General features: G+C 53.3%; 1 protein-coding gene across 2 annotated transcripts in view; it reads right to left on the bottom strand.

Annotated features, from left to right (window-relative positions):
• Positions 1-20,853, bottom strand: part of ABAT (4-aminobutyrate aminotransferase) — a 91,256-nt gene that overhangs the window by 44,291 nt on the left and 26,112 nt on the right. Inside the window, exons 1-2 of one of the 2 annotated variants that reach the window (XM_043560559.1) lie at positions 4,598-4,693; positions 1,528-1,641 (exon numbers count right to left, since the gene is read on the bottom strand). In XM_043560559.1, the coding sequence (XP_043416494.1) occupies positions 1,528-1,597 (70 nt within the window). In that variant the 5' untranslated portion in view covers positions 1,598-1,641; positions 4,598-4,693. Of the gene's footprint in view, positions 1-1,527; positions 1,642-4,597; positions 4,694-20,853 lie in introns of those variants that run through there. The other variant, XM_043560558.1, reaches the window with a different exon arrangement.

Below are 20,853 nucleotides of genomic sequence, written 5' to 3' on the forward strand. Positions count from 1 at the left end.
TATGGGATCTGTCTGTACTGTCTTAGTACTTTCACTGTACTTGTAAAATCTTCTGAAGTTAAGAGATTTATTTCAATATTTTTATGTTTGTTTGTTTGTTTTTTTAATATTTGACAGAGAGAGAGTGAGCATGAGCAGGGGAGGGGCAGAGAGCGAGGGAGACATAGAATCCGAAGCAGGCTCCAGGCTCTGAGCTGTCCACACAGAGCCTGACGCGGAGCTCGAACTCACAGACCGCGAGATCATGACCTGAGCCAAAGACGGACGCTCAACAGACTGAGCCACCCAGGCGCTCCTAAAAGGTTTATTTTAAAGTAAAACCTGCTAGGGGCGCCTGGGTGGTGCAGTCGGTTAAGCGTCCAACTTCAGCCAGGTCACGATCTCGCAGTCGGGGAGTTCAAGCCCCGCGTCAGGCTCTGGGCTGATGGCTCAGAGCCTGGAGCCTGTTTCCGATTCTGTGTCTCCCTCTCTCTCTGCCCCTCCCCTGTTCATGCTCTGTCTCTCCCTGTCCCAAAAATGAATAAACGTTGAAAAAAAATTTTTAAAGTAAAACCTGCTAATACTCCTGTGTGTATGGGAGAGCATGCCTGCTTTTTTATCCCACCCAGGATATAAACCCCAGCATTAAAGATGCAGACCAAGGTTGTGGGCAGCACTCTGCCTTTAAAAGCCAGATGAGACTAACAAAGGGACATCGTGATGGCAAAGCACGGGGCTCTGAGAGAGCTGGGACAGACACAGGTGGGGGTGGGGGGTGCAAGGTGCCCATAGGAGGCCACGGGCAGCCCCTGTGTCTCCCAGAACCCCAGGGAGGCACATGGAGGAGGGATAACAGCCCGGCATCTGCAGCCAGACTGACCTGCATTCAAGTGGCCGTGTGACTTTGCCTCTCTGAGCCTCAGCTTTCTCCCCTGTAAAATGGGCTTCATGCGTGCCTTCCTCATGGAAAGGAGGGAGGGAGGTCTATTGTGAGACCTCACCGGCAGGGCGCTTGCTGATGGGGCCGGCCTGGCTAAGCCACCTGAACTCAGTGATGCAGAGAGAAACAGAAGCCCTGGAGAGATGCGGCCAGCAGTGCCGCGGGCCGGCTGGGTGCGGGTGAGTGGAGGTGAGGGACAGGGCAGCAGGGGGCTGCTGTCTCCTGTCCAGGGCCCTGGAAGCACACTTTGCCTTGAGGTCAGTCACAAGGACGCTTGTAGCCTTCCCATTTCCTGGCAGCAAGCTCAGCTGTGTTTCCCCCAACAGTCCCTGTGAGGGCAGCCTGGAGCCTCCTGGCTGCTGGGGCCGCCACCTCCAGGCCGCATCAGCTTCCTGCCCGACCCAGAGCTGTCCACGCAGGGACAGGAGCATGTGGCGGAGATGGGAGACGGGGGTGGTGGTGATGGGGACAGTTTTACTGCGTGTGTGGCCGGGGAGAGGGAACAGTCCCAGAACGTTGACTGGCTGGTCCCTTCACCCGCCAGGGCTCTCCCAGCCCGGATTGTGTTTCCCACAGGGCCAGTTCTTGCCAAGACCCCCAGGGCTTACTGGGCACGAGCAGGCGGTAGTTGTGCTGGAAGGTGTAGGCCAGCCGCCGGGTGAGCAACATGAAAGCCATGATCCCCTCCTTCAGGAACAGAGGCTCCCTGCACACGCTTCACCCTGAAAGAAAACAGAAATGCACAGTCAGACCAGCCAAGGGCTCGTCCCTGCAGCCAAGAATCCCACATCCTGCGATTTCCCAGGTCGTGGAGAAGGTGCTTCTGACATCACATCCTTTGCTTTCATGCTGAATATACACTTGAAAAAGGCAGGGGGGCACCTGGCTGGCATGTAACTCTCTACCTCTGGGGCGCGAGTCTGAGACCCACCATTGGGTGCAGAGATTTACTGAAATACAAACCCATTCGCAAGTGTTTTCATGGGACCCTGGCCACACCGCAGGCAGGGTCATTATGCCTATTTCCTAGATGGAAAACTGGAGAAAGGGGACAGAGCTGGCTTGAGAGCCCTCTGTAGGCAAGCTGATAAGTTCAGTGCATCATCCAACGGGGGGACAAGCGACTGCACTTGGTGAGATGGAGGGGGGGGTCTCAGATGGAGGAGGATTCAGAGCAGCTGGGAGCCCCCCTGCCCTGCCCCCCAACAGAACACTGGTCTCCCCGGGGCTGTCTGGGAATCCTGGGACCCAGCGCAGTATCTGGTGGTCCGTTTTGGGGAGTGCATGTCTCCAGCATGACCAACTGTCTAGAGTTTGCTGGGGACGGAGGGGGCTCTCGGGATGCGGGGCTTTGTTCTGAAACCCACGGAGGGAGGGTTCTCGGCCCCCACGCTACCAGTCTGTTGGCTGCCTCCAGACGGCTCCCCAGTCCCGCGCTCCCTGGCTAGATCTGCTAGTCGCCCTTTGCGCTGTGGGCCTGGAGCAAGCCCCCCACTTTGTTTTCTTTTATCATCTCCCCCCGCCCCACCCCAGGCTACCCCAGGCAGAACAGTGATGGAGCCCTTCACGACTCGCGGACCCCGTTTCCTTTCTGCAGCTGCACACCGCGCCAGGCTCTGCATGTGGCACAATTAGTATCCGTCATTGTTAGGAGTGCCCACAACAGTGCTCTGTGGTCCCCTTTTTGCAGATGAGGAGACTGAGGCACAGAGAGGTTAAGAGTGGATCTGTAAACAGATCTGTGTGACCCCAGAGTCACTGAGTCACAGGTGTCCCTCATTCACTCTGCAATGAAGCACCAACTCGATGACAGTATGGAGGAAGTGCCAGCTGGAAGTGGCAGGCGGGCTTCGCAGCACGGGTGAGGAAATGTGTGGGCATCTGGCACCAGGCTCAGGAGGACGGGCTGGCAGGACTCCCAACCCAGTGCCCCCAGAGCTAATGGGACGTCGGGCTGTATTATTAGAAGCAAAGACGGAACAAAGGGGTGTAGGCGGATGGCACTGGCTTGAGGACGCACCAATTCTGTGGACATGCACGGAGCACCTACTATGTGCAAGCTGCCCAGTGGGCGCTGGGCACAGGGCGCTGGGATCAGTCAGGAGCAGCGCTTGCCCTGTGAGCATTATCACGCCCTGAGGACCTAGATGTGCTGCAGATAGCACCCTGTTTCACCCCAGGGCCCCGGGAGACACGCCATTATCTTCACAGACGAGGCAACGGAGGTGCTCTCTGGGAAGCGGGCACAGGAGGTACTTTTTGGGGTGTCTGTTCCGCACACCATGCCTCCCCGCCATCAGAAGCCTCCCCCTCTGTCCGCAGGGGAGCAGACCTGGCGGCCGCGTCCGTGCCGTGGGACCCACTGGCTGCTGCTGACCGGACCAGGATAGGCCAGCGTCCTGGGCATGGTGGGGTCGGCCACCTTCCACCCCGTGAGGGCAGCGGGCACACAGACCGCACGTGCCACAGAGTGCAGCTGCCAGACAGGATGCAGACCCTGGACGCTGAGGCTCCCTGGTTCCATCTCAAGCCTGGAGCCCAGCGTGGCCACATGTACAGCACTCACTGCTGAACAGTGCTGGGGCAGACCCGAGCCCCGCTCTCCCTGGGGGTGAGCCGGTGTGGAGGGGGAGGGTCGGGAACATCAGGCTTATCCACGTCTCGCCAAATGGATTCGGAAGGAAACATCAGGACTGAGGGAGAAGGGCTCGCTTCTACCCGTCCTTGGTAACAAAGCCCAGAAGAAAGATGCCACCCTGCCTCCTTCTTCTCCTTAGCTTGCTTGAGTTTCCAGGTTTCTATTGCTTGCAAACAGAGTCCGGCTGACAGCGCGGTTAGAGTATCAGACTGACGAGCCCCAGATCTTGGGAGGCATGGGACTGCTGATGGTCTCTCCTCTGGGCACCGCAGCGGGAATTAAGCCACAGGGTGGCTAGGATAAAGTCTTCTCTCCTGGTGAGGGATCTGGGATGCCTCCAGAGTGGCAGTGACAGTAGTCTGAGGGCCTGGGGAGGCTCTGAAGGGCACTTCATGCCCTCCAATCCCAACCATCCAGCAGGGAGTGTGTCTCCCCATTTCAGAGGTGAGGGCCTGGAAACTCGCACGGGTTATGTTGTTGGCCTTGGTTACAGGAATGCCTGAGACTGTCTGACCCTGAAGCCCTCGCTTTTTCACCAGCATCGAATACTTCAGCGGGTAACACAACACCTGACCACAGTATATACTGGGGCTTGATGATTACAAAGGGTGTAGCTCGGAGAGGCAATTTTTGCTGCTTTTCGCCAGAGGAAAGCACGGGCGTGGACCGTGTGACCATAAATTAACTGAGAACCCATTCTTTCCTTGATCCCTCAGGGGACTTTTTTCTTCTTTTTATCTATTCTGGCACGTCCAACTCAAAGCGGGCCTGTTGATTTAGCGGCAAGGTAACTGTGTAGAAAGAGCGGTTGCTGACTCTTGTTCAAAACCATTTGTCTCCAAGGGGACTGCTTAAGGCTGCACACAATCCAATTTCCATTAAACATGTGTTTGCAACGGCGAGAATCTCCGAGAACTCGCGTATCAACATTTGAATGCTCTGCCAGAGTAGGAGTGACACCTGCAGCACTTTCAATTACAAAACGTCACCGCGGGAGATATATGGTGGTGACATTTCGGTGGCCTGCACTTGAGACTGACCTTATAACAGAAACGCGATCTCCATCAGACGGGAGCTCTTAGCACGATATGCCTCCAACAATCAGAAGAGTCCACGTCACGTGCTCACTCTCTCCAGCCCACTAATTCAATCAACGACAATTAATTAGGCTCCTGTTACGGGCAAGGCACTGCATTAGGTAAGTTCTGAGATGGAAAAAAGGCCCCTCTCTTTCTGAAACTCATGATTCAGTGGTGGGGATGGGGTGGGGGGGAGTACCGGGGAGGGGGGAGAACGGGAGAATTTAATGTACGAGGCTGCTTTCCCTTTCATGGAGATAAATCCTTAAAATAACCCGGCGAGAGATGTGTATAAAAATTTTCCAGTTCGCTGTCAGCGAGTAATTCTGTATAAGACGAGGTGAAATCAAGACGTTTGCCTGTATGAGCAAGGCGCTGTGGGAACGTGGACAGATGCGTTCTGGCAGTGCGTTGTGATGCCAGTGAGATGTCACCAGAGCTGCCCCTTCAAAGGGGAGCAGATTTTTGGCAGCCACCGAGGAAAGGGGAGGTGAGGCCTGGGCAAATGCTCTGGTGTGACGAGATGTGGGATGGTGCATGGGGAGGGTCAGGTGCAGGGGGAGGGTGACCAGCACACGAGACCACAGAGCGCTGGTAGACAAGATGAGGCGCAGGGCCTTCTGGAGACCCCCTCTATGGGGGAGGAGGCCCGGCTCTCCTGTCTTATTCACAAGGGTCCTGCTCAGCCAGGTCCGGGAGTTGGGTGGGGGTGGGGGTGGGCAGGGAACAAGCACTCAACATGTCAGTGCGATGCAGGGGGTTCACTGTGAGCTGAGGAGGGAGGCTCCCCAGGCATGTGGGAGGGCACCTTCTGGGTGAGGGATGATAGGGAGGGAGCCAGAGACCAGCTCCCCCACCTCCAGTCTTTAACACTTAGGGGTTCTGGGGCGCCTGGGTGGCTCAGTTGGTTAAGTGTCTGACTCTTGATTTCAGCTCAGGTCATGGTCTCACAGTTTGTGAGTTTGAGTCCCTCATCGGGTCTGTGCTGACAGCACAGAACCTCCTTGGGATTCTGTCTCTCTGCCCCTCCCCTGCTCTCTCTGTCTCTCAAAATAAAAAAAACATTAAAAACAAAAAAGAGGGGCACCTGGGTGGCTTAGTCGGTTAAGCCTCCGACTTTGGCTCAGGTCATGATCTCCCCGTTCGTGAGTTTGAGCCCCATGCCGGGCTCTGTGCTGACAGCCCAGAGTCTAGAGCCTGCTTCAGATTCTGTGTCTCCCCCTCTCTCTGACCCTCCCCTGCTTGCACTCTGTCTCTCTCAAAAAACAAACATTAAAAAAAATTAAAAAAAAAGAGTTACGGGTTCCTCGGAAGGTTAAGCTTTCCCACATGGTCCAGCAATTCTACTCCTAAGCGTACAGCCCAGAGAGTGGGAGATAGGAGCTCCAACAAATACGGGACGTGCACATCGACAGCAGCACTATTCGCAGCCCACGTGAGCACCGACGGCCGAAAGGGTAACCCAGAAGGGGTGCAGCCTCACCACAGAGCCTTCCTCCACCATAATAAGGGATGACGTACTGACAGAGACCACAGATGAGCCTCAAAAACATGATGTTCAGCGGGAGAATCCAGACATGAAAGGCCACACACTGATGGCACGTGCAGGGCACTTCTAGATCAGGTGCATCCAAAGGGCGAGAAAGCGGATCAGTGGTCGCCAGAACTGGGAAGAGGGGATGGTGGGGTTTCTGCTCAGGGTGATGAGAAGGTTCTGGAGCTGGTGGAGACGTCTGCCTAACACGGTGAATGTGCCAAGGGGAACCAGATTGTTCACTTATACTGGTTAATGGGTAATCTTGTTATGTGAATTACACCTCTGTGAAAAAAAAAAAAAAAACAAAGAAAGCAAACGAGGGAATTAGGGAGCTGGCTGTCCCCTTTTACAGGTGGGAGGGGACAAGACAAGGTCTTGTACACTGAGGTCACGCAGGCCTGCGTCTGAATTCCTGCCTGCTACAGTTTGTCATTTACCCGCTCGCTTCAGTTATCCACTTAGCAGGTAATGACTTGGCTAAGTCACTCACTTAGTGCCCCGTGACATGCCAGGCACCGTGTGTAGGTGCTGGAGGTGAGCTGGTGACCCGCACCCAGCTGTGATGCATTAGCGATGTCTGTCATGTGCCCTGTAACAGATGCTACAGACATGTGTGCTCTGCCTGGAGCTTGGGCTTCAGCTGTGAAACTCGCTTTTTTTTTTTTTTTTTTTTTTTTTTTTTGAAGGAGACCATGAGTGGGAGAGGGGCAGAGAGAAAGAATCCCAAGCAGGCTCTGTGCTGTCAGCACAGAGCCCAACACGGGGCTTGATCTCACAAACAGTGAGATCATGACCTGAGCCGAAATCAAGAGTTGGCCGCTTAACCAACTGAGCCCCCCAGGTGCCCCAAAGCTTGCTGTCTTAATGTAGCTAACAGAGTAAAGCTCATGAAAACACTCTGAGCCTCAGTGTCCTTATCTACAGGATTCGAGGGCGATGCCTCTCTTCCTGGTTGTGCTGGGAATTAGGCGCAACTGATGTGAACAGCCTGGCGGATCACAGGCTCTTGAGACAACTGAGTCCTCTGTCTCTGACTGGCCCCTGTCTTTTGTATTCTCTGCTGATGATGCAGTCCTCGGGTCTAGAGCTCGATGCCTGATGTCCATGGAAGTTTTGGGGGTCACTGAGGAAAGGGGCCTGACAGATGGGCACAGTCTCCCTGGGGACTTGCTCAGGAGCCTCTTAGATGCACGGCAGTCACCAGGGAAGGCTCCCTTTCCCTGATGGTGACGGCAAGGAGCTGGGTGCCCGGGGGTTTCACTCTGCACGAGCAATATGGTCCCTCCTGGACTGGAGCACTGAGCTCGGTGTTCTCTTGGTTTCCTCTCCTGCTTTCCTTCCATCATTTTCTACTTGGTCCCTGACCTTTCTAGGGATAATTCATCTCACATCACTCTCCTTCCTGGAGCACTCCAGTCCCACTTAGAAACATGCAAGCCCCAAGAGAGAGGGAATCAGGCCTTTCTTTCGTCTCATGGTACCCAGAGTTTAGCAGTTCTCCAATCTATGCAGCGAGTGAACTCAGCACATCCGAGCCGTGGAACACGGACGGCAACATCTGCCTTTTAAGGTGCACCTGAGGACTCACATAGTGAGCAGAGGGGCGCCTGGGTGGCTCAGGAGGTTGAGCGTCTGACTTCGGCTCAGGGCATGATCTCACGGTCCGTGAGTTAGAGCCCCGTGTCGGGCTCTGTGCTGACAGCTCGGAGCTCGGGGCCTGCTTTGGATTCTGTGTCTCCCTTTGGTCTCTCTGCCCCTCCCCTGCTCACGCTGTTTCTCTCTCTCAAAAATAAATAAAAACAATAAAAAAATTAAAAATACAAAATTAGTGAGCGGGTCTGAAATTTGTGTTAAAACAGTATAACAATAATATTCCCCACCCCCACCAAGTCTGAAGTCATCACATACATGATTGCCCACCACTGTTCGAGTTTGGCTCCAAAGACACATCCCTCCCCTGGCCTCAGTTTCCCCACGTGTTGGGTCACATGGCTTTCACAGCCCCTTCGGACCCTGAGAACCATCTGACAGGCATGCAGCCAAGAACCCCAGGGCTAGGATTCCTTGCTGCAATGCTCTGGACCCCCTAGTCCTGCCCAGAGGCGGTGTGAGCAACTGTCTCCCTGCTCTCTCCACCACGCCCTGGGCAACCTGCACCAGTGGAGACAGACGGCAGGCAGTCGGTGTTAAGGCAGGCTAGCTTCCCCCAGGGCTGTCCCTCCTTGATGTGATCAGAAGTGCAAGCGAAATTTAAATCAACCCATCAACTAAACAGAATAGGAACTATCCGAGTGCAAGGCGAGGGAGGGGGATTTTTGTTTCGGGCAGGCAAGGCATCTGCAAGAAATGCTGTTTCTTACCGTGTGCCTCCGTGGAAACAATTCGCAAACCCTGGTGCAACCAGACAGTGAGCCCTCCAGGCCCACCCACCTCTCCCCGTCCCCTTTCCTTTAATTAAAATGCTAATTAGTTCTCTCAGCTCCCTCTTATCTGTCATTTGCATTTGGAGGGTGGGATGGGACGGGGCGAGGCCAGGGCAATGTTGAAATCAATGGGGAAACCAGAACGCAGGGAAAGGGCAAAAAAAAAAAAAAAAGAAAAAGAAAAAAAGAAAAAAAAAAAGCTCTGGAGGGAGAGTAAAAGTCATCAAAGCACTGGCTGCTGTTTAACGCTCACCTACTACACACGACATAGCTTCCAAATGCAATTCAGCCATCTGCAGGACGTTAGGCTCAGAAGGTTGATGGGCTCCTCCTGGGTCCCAGAGCTCAAGGCCAGTGGTGCTTATCCTCGGCTGCTCCCAAGAACCTCCAGGACCACAGCGCCTATGACGGGCTCCACCCACCACACCTAAACCAGGGTCTCCTGGGCGTGACAGTGTCGTCTGGGCGCTGGTGAAGCTCCCTAAGTGAGGCTGGGAACCACTGTCATAAGAGGTGGATGGTGGACCCTACGCTTGACCCAGGCCTGCATCATCCCCACGTCTCTGGAAACGGAGGGTTTCTGACTTTGAGAGGCAAACGCCTCAGAAATGCAGGGAGAAAGAATCCGGCGAGGGCCGTTTGGAGAGGTGGCCCTCAGGGCGCTGACTGTGAAACTGGACTCTTTGACCTGCTGTGTGTCCTTGGGCATGTTAAGCAACCTCTCTGTGCCTCATTTTCCCCCTTTGCAAAATGGGGATCATACCATTTGAACCTAACCTCTGGGCTAGCAGAGTGTGAACTGAGACCCGAGACTTGGGTCCCTGCTGTATCCCCAGTCCCAGAGCAGTACCTGGCTGCAAGAATCATTGCATCAATAGTACGTGCTCCATAAACGTCCTGAACACGGTGTCTGACTCACCTTTCCAGTAGATTGCCTCACAGGCCCCGTGAACGCGAAAGCTTTGCACGCGTCATTGGCTAGAAATGGACCCCCAGACCTCTCTGGGGCCCCCAAAGATGCTCTCTCTCATTCTGTCTGCTCTCGGGGCCAAGACAAAAGTGCAGGCAGAAGTGTGGGACACTCGTTTCCTGTCTGCAGCCCCAGCTGTCGGCTTTTCTGCAGACTCAGTGGGACAAGACAACACACTTAGCCAAGGGCGCCTCCGTTGTCAAGGCCAGGGGTCGCCATGGCAACCAATAGAGCCACAGCCTTGGGCCAGTGCAGATGGCTAGCAGGGCCTCATTCATGGGGCCGTGATGGATGACGTTAGGACAGAAGATCCAGCTCCTCGAGCCCCCCCCGGCTGCCTCTGCAGCAGTGTGGGCCCCAGCCCTTGCTCTCTGCACGCCGCATGCGTGATTTCCTGTAACCTGCCTCTTGGGGCATCACACAGTCGTCTGCGACTTGTACGAGGGGAGGGCAATACTGTTCTTGGGAACAGGCAAGTGTTGACTCTTGCAAAAGACAGAGGGGGCAGCTGAGAGAGTCCTGTGAGCCACAAATTGGGTCCGGGTGTGCCATATACTAGCTTGGTGACTCTGGACAAGCCGCGTGACTCACTGGGGCCTCAGTTTCCTAGCTGCGAAATGGGAAGAATGAAATCTACCCACGAGGTCACGAGGCGCTTGGTTGGATGAGGGCCGACCGAAGGATACACACAGGACCCAGGAGACGTGGTTGCACACCACCTTCTCGGCTTCCAAAGAACCCTCTACCCGGCAGGGAAGGTTAGTTGTACAGCCTGAAGTGCGAGGAAGAGCTGTTGGCACAGACAGTGGCCCTGCTATGAGCCTGAACTTCCAGGCTCCACCAGAGGGAAGCTGGTCTGTGCCCCAACCTCCTCTGTCCTCCTCATGCCTGTGTCTCGCAGCTCGCCCACCTGCCCCGCCCGCCAGCCTCCACCAGGAAGGATGAGGTGGACTTAAGTCACAAGTGCAAGAGGCATGAACACTCTGATGCTGGGAGACAGGCAGCCCTCAGCCTGTGAGCAGGGTGAAGGGGAAAAAGCAGAGGCAAGGCTTCAAATCGGAGCCCTCCGGAAGGGGAGGACACAGACCCTTGGTTCTGGAGGCAGTAAGGATTCGTCAAGAAGCGTCTGCAAGCGTTTGAGTTGCTGTGTGTCTCTGAGCCTACGAAGGGGAAGGACGGAAGGAACTGAATCTGGTCGGAAGGGATGCTTGTGCTAACACGGAAGACGCCACTGCGGGTCAAAGCCGGGAAAGGTCCGGGCCTTAAAGTCTGTTCACTTCCACAAGTGCTAAGGCCCCAGACGCCATGCGGAACAAGGACCTGTGTCCCGCTTTGTTCTCGGGACTCTCGCTTCCCGTGGGAGGACCAGTGACAAACAGATAAGGTCAGCATGACTGGAGGAGATACGTTTCCTGTGCAGAGAAAACGAAGCATTTTAAGGACTCCAGGAACTGCTAAGGCACAGGAACTAACAATGGAGCCATTTCGTTCCCTCGCGGGTCTGCAGGGCGGGCGACCTGGAGACACTGTTGGTCATTCGAGTTACAAAGTGCACCTGACACTGTTCCCACCATCCCTTGGGACTGTCTTCACTTTTCAGTAATTCAAAGGATCGTTCATTTCCACGTGCATGGGGGGATCTGCTACAATTCAGGAGAGGAAAGCCTCCTGGGTCAAGGTTCAACACACTGTCTCGCCTGATCCCGGAAGGCAAGCAGTACTCTTCTCGTTTTTCAGGTAAGGGGGAGGCTCAGAGAGGTTTTGCCACTTGTGCAAGGACACACACAGCTGAAGACTACAGAGCTGGGTTAGAACCAGGGCTGGCTCAGCCTGCAGGCCAAGACCTGGCCACGTTAGCAGGTTGGTAGCTTCCGTCCTCACCCAGAAATCTCATCAGACAACTCAGGCTGATAAAGATATTTTTTACAGGAACCAAGAACTTCAAACCAACAGTTACCACTGTCCATAGCCTTCCCGAAGACTCTCATCTTTTGGCTACATGCTCATCGGTAGGGGCCTACCATTGCCCTAATTGACAGTTCCAACCTCAGGCCACATTTGGCCCTTCCCCTATGCCCAGACACTTGTCCCTGCCGTCCCTTCCAGGGTGCAGAGGCCCCAGTTCTACGAGGAGCCCAATGCAATGGAAGGTCCTTTCAGTGGAAGAACTGGAATTTTTAGAGCTCCTTAGTATCTAGGACCACAGCTCTGGGTAATGGAGAAGGCTTGCTGAGCGACTGATTGACTGATTGATTGACTGATTAGGCTTTCTGCCCAGGGTGAAGCCCAGTGTGGGGCTTGAACTCCCAACCCTGAGATCAAAACCTGAGCGGAGATCAAGAGTCAGATGCTTAACCGACTGAGCCACCCAGGTGCCCCGGCTTGCTGAGCTTTTAGAATATTAATCTATGAAAAAGAGTTTGTCTACCTTTTCTTGTTTCCTCATTTTTCTGGCAAACTCTTCAAACATATTTGGTCAGGTGAGGCAGGGGAGGGCAGGTCCAAGGATACAGTAATGAAAAAGCATCCCGATTCATCACCTTCTGTAAGAACTATTTCAACCACACAGGCAGACTCACCCCTGGCTTTTGATGTGGCCACAGTGGCCGTCAAGCACGTGACCTCGGCCGAACAAGGACTCCGAAAGTCCTCATGCCCAGCCCTACCTCCCCAGCTGGTCCTCATTTTTCCGAGACAGAAAAGGTCATCTGTTCACCTGGGGATGCCTGGCATCTCCTCAAGGGGTGCCAGAGGGCAGCCGGCGGGAGCCATTAACCACACAGCTGCCAGTGCCTCCTTTAGCCTGTGAGCTACAGGAGTGGGGCCCCCAGAGGACAACACGGCACCAAAGAAAGAGCTGGGCTTTTGAGGCCAGAAAAGTGTCCCTTTTGTCCCAAACCAAACGGACACACAAAAGACAACTGTTTTCCCTATGTTTTGTCCACACAGAGCCAAATACTCGGAGTGAATAAAATTGTGATGTAATTTATCCTGGCTTGGCACTTTTGATGGTGGGGAAACCCATTCAGGTGTCCAAACCTCCCTGGTTGTCTGACTCTCATCAGGAGGCGTCTCCACCTTCCTTCCCTTTGAGAAAATGCCCCCGCTTATGACTTTTTGATACCTTTAGGGGAAAACAATCTTGCTAAGTTAAAAAAAGCGGATCTCTGCAAGGATACTCCTTGAAGCAAACAAAAACCCCGGACATCCTCCAGGGTAAAAGAGAAGGGTTGGGGGAACAGGTAGAAGGCTTGAATGAAACCATTTTACTGTTTCACATAGCAAAGCTACCCAGATGCTCTCTGACTTGAATATTCCCTGGCTCTCCACTACTCCCAGAATAAAGGCCCGCTGCTTGGCTGCGCACACGGTCCTCCCTGCCCCAAACCCGTCTTTCCTGCCCCTCCCTGCCCTCTTGACACTGACTTGCTCACACTCTGCTCTTTCCTGTGCCCAGGTCGTCACCCACACGCCACTGTTTGTTGAAATGTCCTTCCTGCCCCCTCCCCCCCCCGCTCCTGTTTACATTCCCCTAACTCTGGCATACTTTTTCCTAGTGCTCCTCTGGCCACTTCCACCAGGAAGCTTTCCTGATTCATCAATTCAGGGTTAGATGCCACTCGTCTGTAATTTCTCCAGCACCTAACTTTTTTTTTTTTAAGAAAAAATTTCAAACACTCAGGATGAACCTGTCCGTACCCACTGCCTCCTTTCAACAACTGCCAACCCCTACCAAGTGTACGTTATCCATAAACTTATATGCATGTTCTTTCCCGGTTCACTTGTAATGTGACAATCTCTGTCTCTCCCTTTAGCCTGTGAAATTCATTCATTCATTCATTCATTCATTGCCTGATTGCCTACTGCCTGAAGACAGAGTACTCAACCCTAAGGACCAGGTGGGGGAGGTGGAACCAGACAGCACTCTCTACTTTCTGTTTCCGGGGAAGGAACCGACAAGAGATAAGACAGTTTCACATTGTGATGAGGACCATCAGCGTAACTTGACAGCAAGCGACCGATGTGGCTCAGCACCCCCAGCGCCTAGTGCCATGTCGCACAGAGAAAGCTCCATGTGCCCGACCACGGGGTCCCACTGAGGCAGCCTGCGTTCTGTGGCCGCTATGGCCAGGGGGACAGCGGGGGGCACCAAGATGGCTGAGGACCCATCCACCTGCTCAGGACTGAGACCACCCCCCCTTCCACAGCTGGCTTGCTTTTCAAGCATGCGAGCATCCCGCTCATGACACCAAAGGGCCACGAGAGAATTTAAACACACTGCCTGTCTAGGTTCTGTTTTGATCACTCTGAGGAGCTATAACCTCAGGGCAGGGCAAGTCCCAGGTCATGATTTCATGGTTCGTGAGTTTGAGCCCTGCATCGGGCTCTGTGGACACAGCTCAGAGCTTGGACCATGCTTTGGATTCTGCGTCTCCCCCTCTCTCTCTGCCCCTCTCCTGCTCAAGCTCTGTCTCTCTTTCTGCCTCTCAAAAATAAATTTAAAAAAATGTTTTAAGGTGGGGAAAGAAACACAAAACAAACAAAAAAACCTACAAGAGGCTGGCTCCTCTGGTGTGCCCGTAGAGACTCAGGGCACTGGGGCCTGTCCTGTGTCACACGACTCGTGAGATGCAGAGCCAGGCTGCAAACCCAGGTCTGTGAAACTCTGCAGCGAGGGCTGCTCTGTGTCCCTGCACAGAGAAGATAAGCAAAGGGCCCAGGCTCACCCCACAAAGGAGAGCTGATCTCTTAAAATCCTCAGGATTTTAATTCCTGAGTCAGTTTTTCCAATCCCAAATTCAGTGCTCCTGGGGCCACTGTGCTGCCTTGCAAATCTATTTAGGCCACTTGACCAACTCTTTGGGTATGAAAGTATCTTGGGGGCATTTTAAGAAGGAAAGGAAAAGAAAAAAAGGCTGGCCAGCAGCAGTGACCCCCCCAGAGAGAGGTGCCTGATGGATTCTGGTGGGGGAGATATGGGTTAAAGCTAGAGCATCAGGCCTGGAGTCTGGTTAAAAGCCTGGAAATTAGGGTGCTGGGGTGGCTCAGCCAGTTAAGCGTCTGACTCTTGATTTGAGCTCAGGTCATGATCTCACAGTTCCTGAGCTCGGGCCCCGGGTCAGGCTCTGCACTGAGAGTATGGAGCCTGCTTCAGAATCCCTGTCTCCCTCTCTCTGCCCCTCCCCGACTCGTTCCCTCTCTCTCTCTCTCAAAAATGAATAAACATTAAAAAAAAAAAGCCTGGAAATTGATTCACTGGGCTGTCATCTCTTGGTTTGGTTGACAGTCATGACAGGCAATCTGGCGGGAGGCAGTGCTGTCCAACAGAAATATAATGCAAGCCTCAAGTGCAACCCACAGAAGTTGTTTTACACTTTCTAGCAGCCACGTCAAAAAAGTAAAAACAGGGGCACCTGGCTGGCTCAGTCAGCGGAGCCTGCGACTCTTGATCTCAGGGTTGTGAGTTCGAGCCCCAGCTTGGGTGTAGACATTACTTAAAATTGAAATCTAAAAAAAGAAAAAGTAAAAGCAGGTGTAATATAATAACGTATCTTATTTAAACCTACAATCTAGAAAGACAATCATCTCAACGTGTAATCAGTATGATTATTAATAAGATATTTTACACTGTTTTTCTTTTCTGCAACATCTTCAAGAGCCGGTATAAATTTCTTACACGCACAGCACGTCTCTACTGGGACTAGATCCCCATTGCAAGTGCTTGACTGTCACATGTGGGGAGCGGCTGCCGTATTGGGTGGTGCAGGCTGACGACACGTGGTGTCACACCTGGAATGTGCCTAATGTACTGTATGTGCCTGGGCCCGCCTGAGCTATGATGCGGTGACAGGGAGTTTAGTCTAAGAGCTCTTCCCAGTGGGGTCTGATAAAAAGCCTGCGCAGACAGAACTGGCTGGGTGATTTGTGGGACCCAGAGCGAAGATGAATATTCAAAGCCCCTTGTCAAGAAAGGATTAAGAATTTCAAGATGATGGAGCGCCTGGGTGGCTTAGTCTGTTAAGTGTCAGCTTCGGGTCAGGTCATGCTCTCACAGTTCGTGAGTTCGAGCCCCGAATCTGGCTCTGTGCTGACAGTGCAGAACCTGCTTGGGATTCCCTCTCTCCCTCTCTCTCTGCTCCTCCCCTGTTCCTTCCCTCTCTCTCTACTCCTCCCCTGTCTCTCTCTCAAAATGAATTAATAAACTTAAAAAAAATAATTTCAAGATGGTAACAGGAGGGCATTAAACCAAGCGTGGGGTGAGGCTCTTCTGAGCATGGGTCCTGTGTGATCACCTGGGTCGCAAACCCATGAAGGCAGTTCTGGGTGCAGAAGAGAAAGACCCTTCTGGCACATTCATCGCAGGGTGCCAGGATGACACTAGGTAACCAGTAACGGCAACAGCAAACATCTACTGATCACCTACCTTGGGCCAGATCCTGTGCTCTGCTCTTTACATAGGATACGGCACCTATAATTTTCAGAACAATCCTCTAACATAATTACTATTAGCATCCTCTCTTAACAACAACAACAAAAACAACAACAGAAGGACAAGGACGTTCCATGTGCCCTCAGTACAAATGATCTGACATACAAGTATTTCATGTTCAGGTAATTTATCACTAACGTAATGCTATTGTCTAAGAGACAGCCTACATTCAGATTTGCTCACTTGCCCCCACGATGTCCTTCGTGGCTGTCCTTTGTGTTCCAGGAGCTACCCCAGGACCCCTCGCTGCATCTGTTCACACGGCTTCTCTGTCTCTTAACCTGCAACTGTATCCCAGTCGCTAGGCCTTTTATGACCTGGACGCTGTAAGAGTCCGGGCCAGTTGCTCGGTGTGTATTTTGTCTTAGTCGATATTTTTCTCGAAGTCCTTGTAAAATAAAGTGCAGCTCATGGGCAAATGGGGAAAGGTGTGTGGGGTGCGTAAGCCAGAGGTACGAGGTATTCAGAGGCAGGGAGAGGAGGGCGTTCAGCGTCACCTCTACTTGACTGACTAATGGTTTCCTGGACTCAGTGACAGTGGATGTTGGAAGGTGATGAGGGCTTTGGCAGGTGGACCAAGGTGGTGTAGACAGAGGTCACGGCGTAGTGGGGACAGAGTACCATCCTTGGCCTGCAGCCTTCCTGAGGCCGTGCCAGTGTCTAGACCCGTCCTCTCCCCCAAAGCGCCCCGGGCGTGCCCAGCCTGTAGTTAGCATCCACCCAAAGCGACCGGCCACCAGGTCCCCCAGTGTTCGGGGTCAGGCGAAGCACGAAGGACCCCTGTGGCTTCCAGGCAAGTTGTCAGGTTCCCACATCTTGCCCTGCAAGTGAAATTACGCTTTCTAAACCTGCTTCCTTCTGGCCACCTCTCGGGGCGTGAACAAACCCAAGATGAAGTTCTAATTGACTGCAGAAGTGAAAGACACGAGGGGGGGGAGTCGTCGTCCAGAGTTTCCTTGGGCCAGCTCTTGGCATGAGCTGTCCAGGCTGGCGAGCGAGAGATTCTCCCTGCAAAGTCCGGTCTTGACGAGGGCAAAGCCAGGTGCTCCCGAAGGCGACCCCCCTGAGCCTTCCATTCCCGAGCGTGCGTGTGTGCACGTGTGTGTGTGCAGAAAGACTTTTTCAAGGTGACCCTCACCTCATTTCCTGGGGACGGAGGCAAATGCATGTGGTGGTCCTTCTGCGAGCCCACCGGCAGAAGCAAATCCCTTATCATTTTCATGCCGGTTTTGTTCATTTTGTTCCCACTTTAAAGGGGCTCATCCCACTGTGTTCCCTCGGCTAAGCATCCTTGAAAGGTCCGTCATGGACATCTGCATGTCCTTCAGACCAAAAGCCACACACAGGCATACTTGCACACATATGCATGGGCACACACGTGTGCACGCACTTGCACGCCCAGCACCACAGATCACAGCCACCGATACGAGTTGAGACACACCTCCACATACCAGTAGATGTGTGCAAATACATATCGCGTGCACACACACAGACACACGTCTGCACTCACAGTGCCTGGCAGTCGGGGTCCTGCGGCAAGCCCAGCGCCCGCCTGCTTAAAACGCCTCCTCTATGCCATTCTGCAGAGTCCCAGGGATGAGATGCGCCGGGTTCATCCTAACAGATGCCTCCGGGTACCAGCTCTCCCTCCGGAGGACGCTCCGGACTTCTAGCCAGTCCCCGGAACATGGGCTCAGACATGGGAGGAAGGAAAGGAGCCTGAGAAGCAAAGCAGATTTGGGCAAAGGATGCTCTCAGCTGGTTCCCAGCAAGTGCTGGAGGCAGGGGGATGCAGAGGGGGTGAAGAGGGGGGAGGGAATGAGTGAGAGGCTGAGAGGTAGCCTCACAAAGAGGTTTTCAGATAGGAACAGACAGAAACAGAAAGGAAAAGATCCTCAAAGAAACAAAGAGACAGGAAAAAAAAAAAGAGATAAACACACAGAGAAAAATAGAACAGGGCCTTTTTAAAAAGACATTTTAAGCCCAGCTCAGTTTAGACCGGAAGAATGAGCCACCTGACCTGGGACCTTCTGAAATGGGGTCCCTGTCCCCGCCCCTTCTTCCAGGATGCTCTTCCTAGATTTTTCTCTCATTCGCTTTCAGGACCCCTGGAGTACAAAGCAAAGATCCAAGGCTTTGGATTCCTAAACGACAACCCCCCTCCCACCACCGGCACTCCGGTGGGGACGCCCCAGCAGATCCCGCCTATGGCATGGCCACAGCCAGGAAGGGGCTCTGAGGGCCACCAAGTCATCTCCGAGACCCCCAGGGGCCAGGGAGGCGGCTCTGGCTCTGACATTCCACCTGACCCTCTCTCGGGGTGGGGGGTCTGGGGCATTGATTACTCTAGCCCCCCCCCCCCCAGTATAGCCCAAGCTGGGGTCAATGCCTATCCACAGGGGCTGAGAAGTGGGAAAGGGTGCAAGATGGGGAGGGGCGGGGGAGGAGGGACACAGAGCTTTTGGTCACGTGCTGCTCCTCAGTTGCCATGACGACAGCAAGGGGGTGGGGGCATCCGGACCGGAGGCTGCAAGAGACATGTTGGTTCTAAATCACCGTGACAGCACTTCAGTTGAGCTATTACCGCTGTTGCTGTGGCAACCAATGGGATCAAATCGCAGAGGAAATCTATAATTATTACAAGCCAGATACCAACGAACTTGGTGCAGCAATCGCCTCATTAGGGCAACTCAGCATTAACTTTGGGAGGGAGAAACGCTGACCCCCAGCCCCCAACTCTGGGAAGAATAAGGCCAATCCACAGATGGGAACCCAGAAGGTTCTCCTGGCCAAATGAGGGAGAAATATTAAGTGAAGTCACGTGAAACTGCTAACATTTGGCCCCTGAAAAACATTGTCCCTGAATTTACTGTGCAAATTTCCAACAAACAGAAAAGTTGAATTTGCCACTGAATACCTGTCCACAGCCTCCACCTCCCAGCTCCTGACGATGACATTTTACCAGTCTCGACCCTGCGACCCATCCATTAATCCTCTCCGTTTTTTGATGCATTTCAAAGTAAATTGCGGACATCATGTTGTACCTTCCCCCTCGAGTACTTAAGCCTGCGTAAACTTAAGTATTTTGTTATTTTTGAAAAACAAAGGGAGCAATTTCATATGGTTCAGTCGAAACAGAATAAAGTCTAGATGTCTGTCATCCATGTGCCCATCTGTCCACCTGTCCAGCCACCCACCCACCCATCCATCTTTTCTTCCATCTGCCCATCCACCTATCTGTCCATCTGTCCATCTATCCATCCACCCACTCACTCATCCATCCACGCAGTCCAGGGAGATCTCATGTGCACTCATGATTTCCACCAATGATTCACCATCCCTGAATCTTCCTCCCTAGGCCAGTATAAACACCCCCCAACAGGATGTCCTGAATATTAAAAAAATTTTTTATGTTTTTATTTTTCAGAGAGAGAGAGAAAGAGAGAGAGAGAGAGAGGGAGAGAGAGAGAGAGAAAGTGCTAATGGGGAAGGGGCAGAGAGAGAGACACACACACAGAATCCGAAGCAGGCTGCAGGCTCTGAGCTGTCAGCACAGAGCCCAATGCGGGGCTTGAACCCACAAACCATGAGATCATGACCTGAGCCGAAGTCTGAAGCTTAACGGACTGAGCGACCCAGGCGTCCCCAGGATGTCCTGAATATTGAACTCAGTAGGTTCACACTTACTCCCTGTCCTGTGTCAGCACCTCAGTAAACAGATCCAATTTGCCGAAGCTGGAAACCCGAGACCTGCGCTCGCTTCCTCCCTCCTGTCATCCTCGCTCAGCACCACGCCCTGGGTATTACTTCCACACTAGCTCTGGCCTCCACCCTCTCCTCTCCCGCTCTTGTCTGTTTCCTAGCTGGACGGCTGCCCCAGCCTCCTACCATGAACTCTCTGGCCATGTTGATGGTGTGGGGGAACCAACACCCCATACTTTAAAAAAATTTTTTAATGTTTATTTATTTTTGAGAGGGAGAGACAGAGTACAAGCAGGGGAGGGCAGGCAGGGGCAGAGAGAGAGGGAGACACAGATCCGAAAGATGCTCCAGGCTCTGAGATGTCAGCAGAGAGCCCAACACGGGGCTCGAACCCACGAACTGTGAGATCACGACCGGAGCCGAAGTCAGACACTTAACAGACTGAGTCACCCAGGCGCCCCCAAATCTACAAACTTCTAAATGCACTAACCACTCTTTCCCAGCATCGGTGTACCTGAAGGAATTTGTCTCACTGATACGAACAGAAAGCGACCTAGATGTCCACCCATGGGAACTGGCTGAATACATTTCAGTGGGTCATGACACAGAATCACATTCGGCCGAGACAAAGAATGAGGTAGCTCTCTCTGTACTGACGAGAGAGAGTGTTGCACATCTTAAGTTACAGCAAGTTGCAAAGCAGCATGTGTGGTGAACTGTCCCCTGAGCCCCCAGCAGCGCATACATCTGGGCAGCAGGCTGGTCTGAGACGTCAGCGGGTGCCCAGATGTCCAGGGAGCGTGGCTTTGTGAGCCCCCTCTTACCTGCCTCAAGCCACAACACTGCTCCCCACCAGGCTGGAGAACGAGAGGCCCACGGGTGCGCTTCCCGCCTTCCAAGTCGGCTCCGATGACGCACTGCCCCCCGCCGGTGGTGGCAGGCAAGGGGGCCCTGCAGGCTGCTGGGACACATGAGCTATTAGTTTTCTCTCTGGATCAGGGGACAGCGGTGGACGCCCTCTGAAAGTGAAACCCACTTCTGGGAAGCTCTGCAAGTTTCGGGAAAGTGCGGGGTTGGTAGGAAAGCATCTGGTTT

This window comes from Prionailurus bengalensis, chromosome E3, assembly GCF_016509475.1.
Source record: "Prionailurus bengalensis isolate Pbe53 chromosome E3, Fcat_Pben_1.1_paternal_pri, whole genome shotgun sequence".
NCBI classification, from domain to species: Eukaryota; Metazoa; Chordata; class Mammalia; order Carnivora; family Felidae; genus Prionailurus; species Prionailurus bengalensis.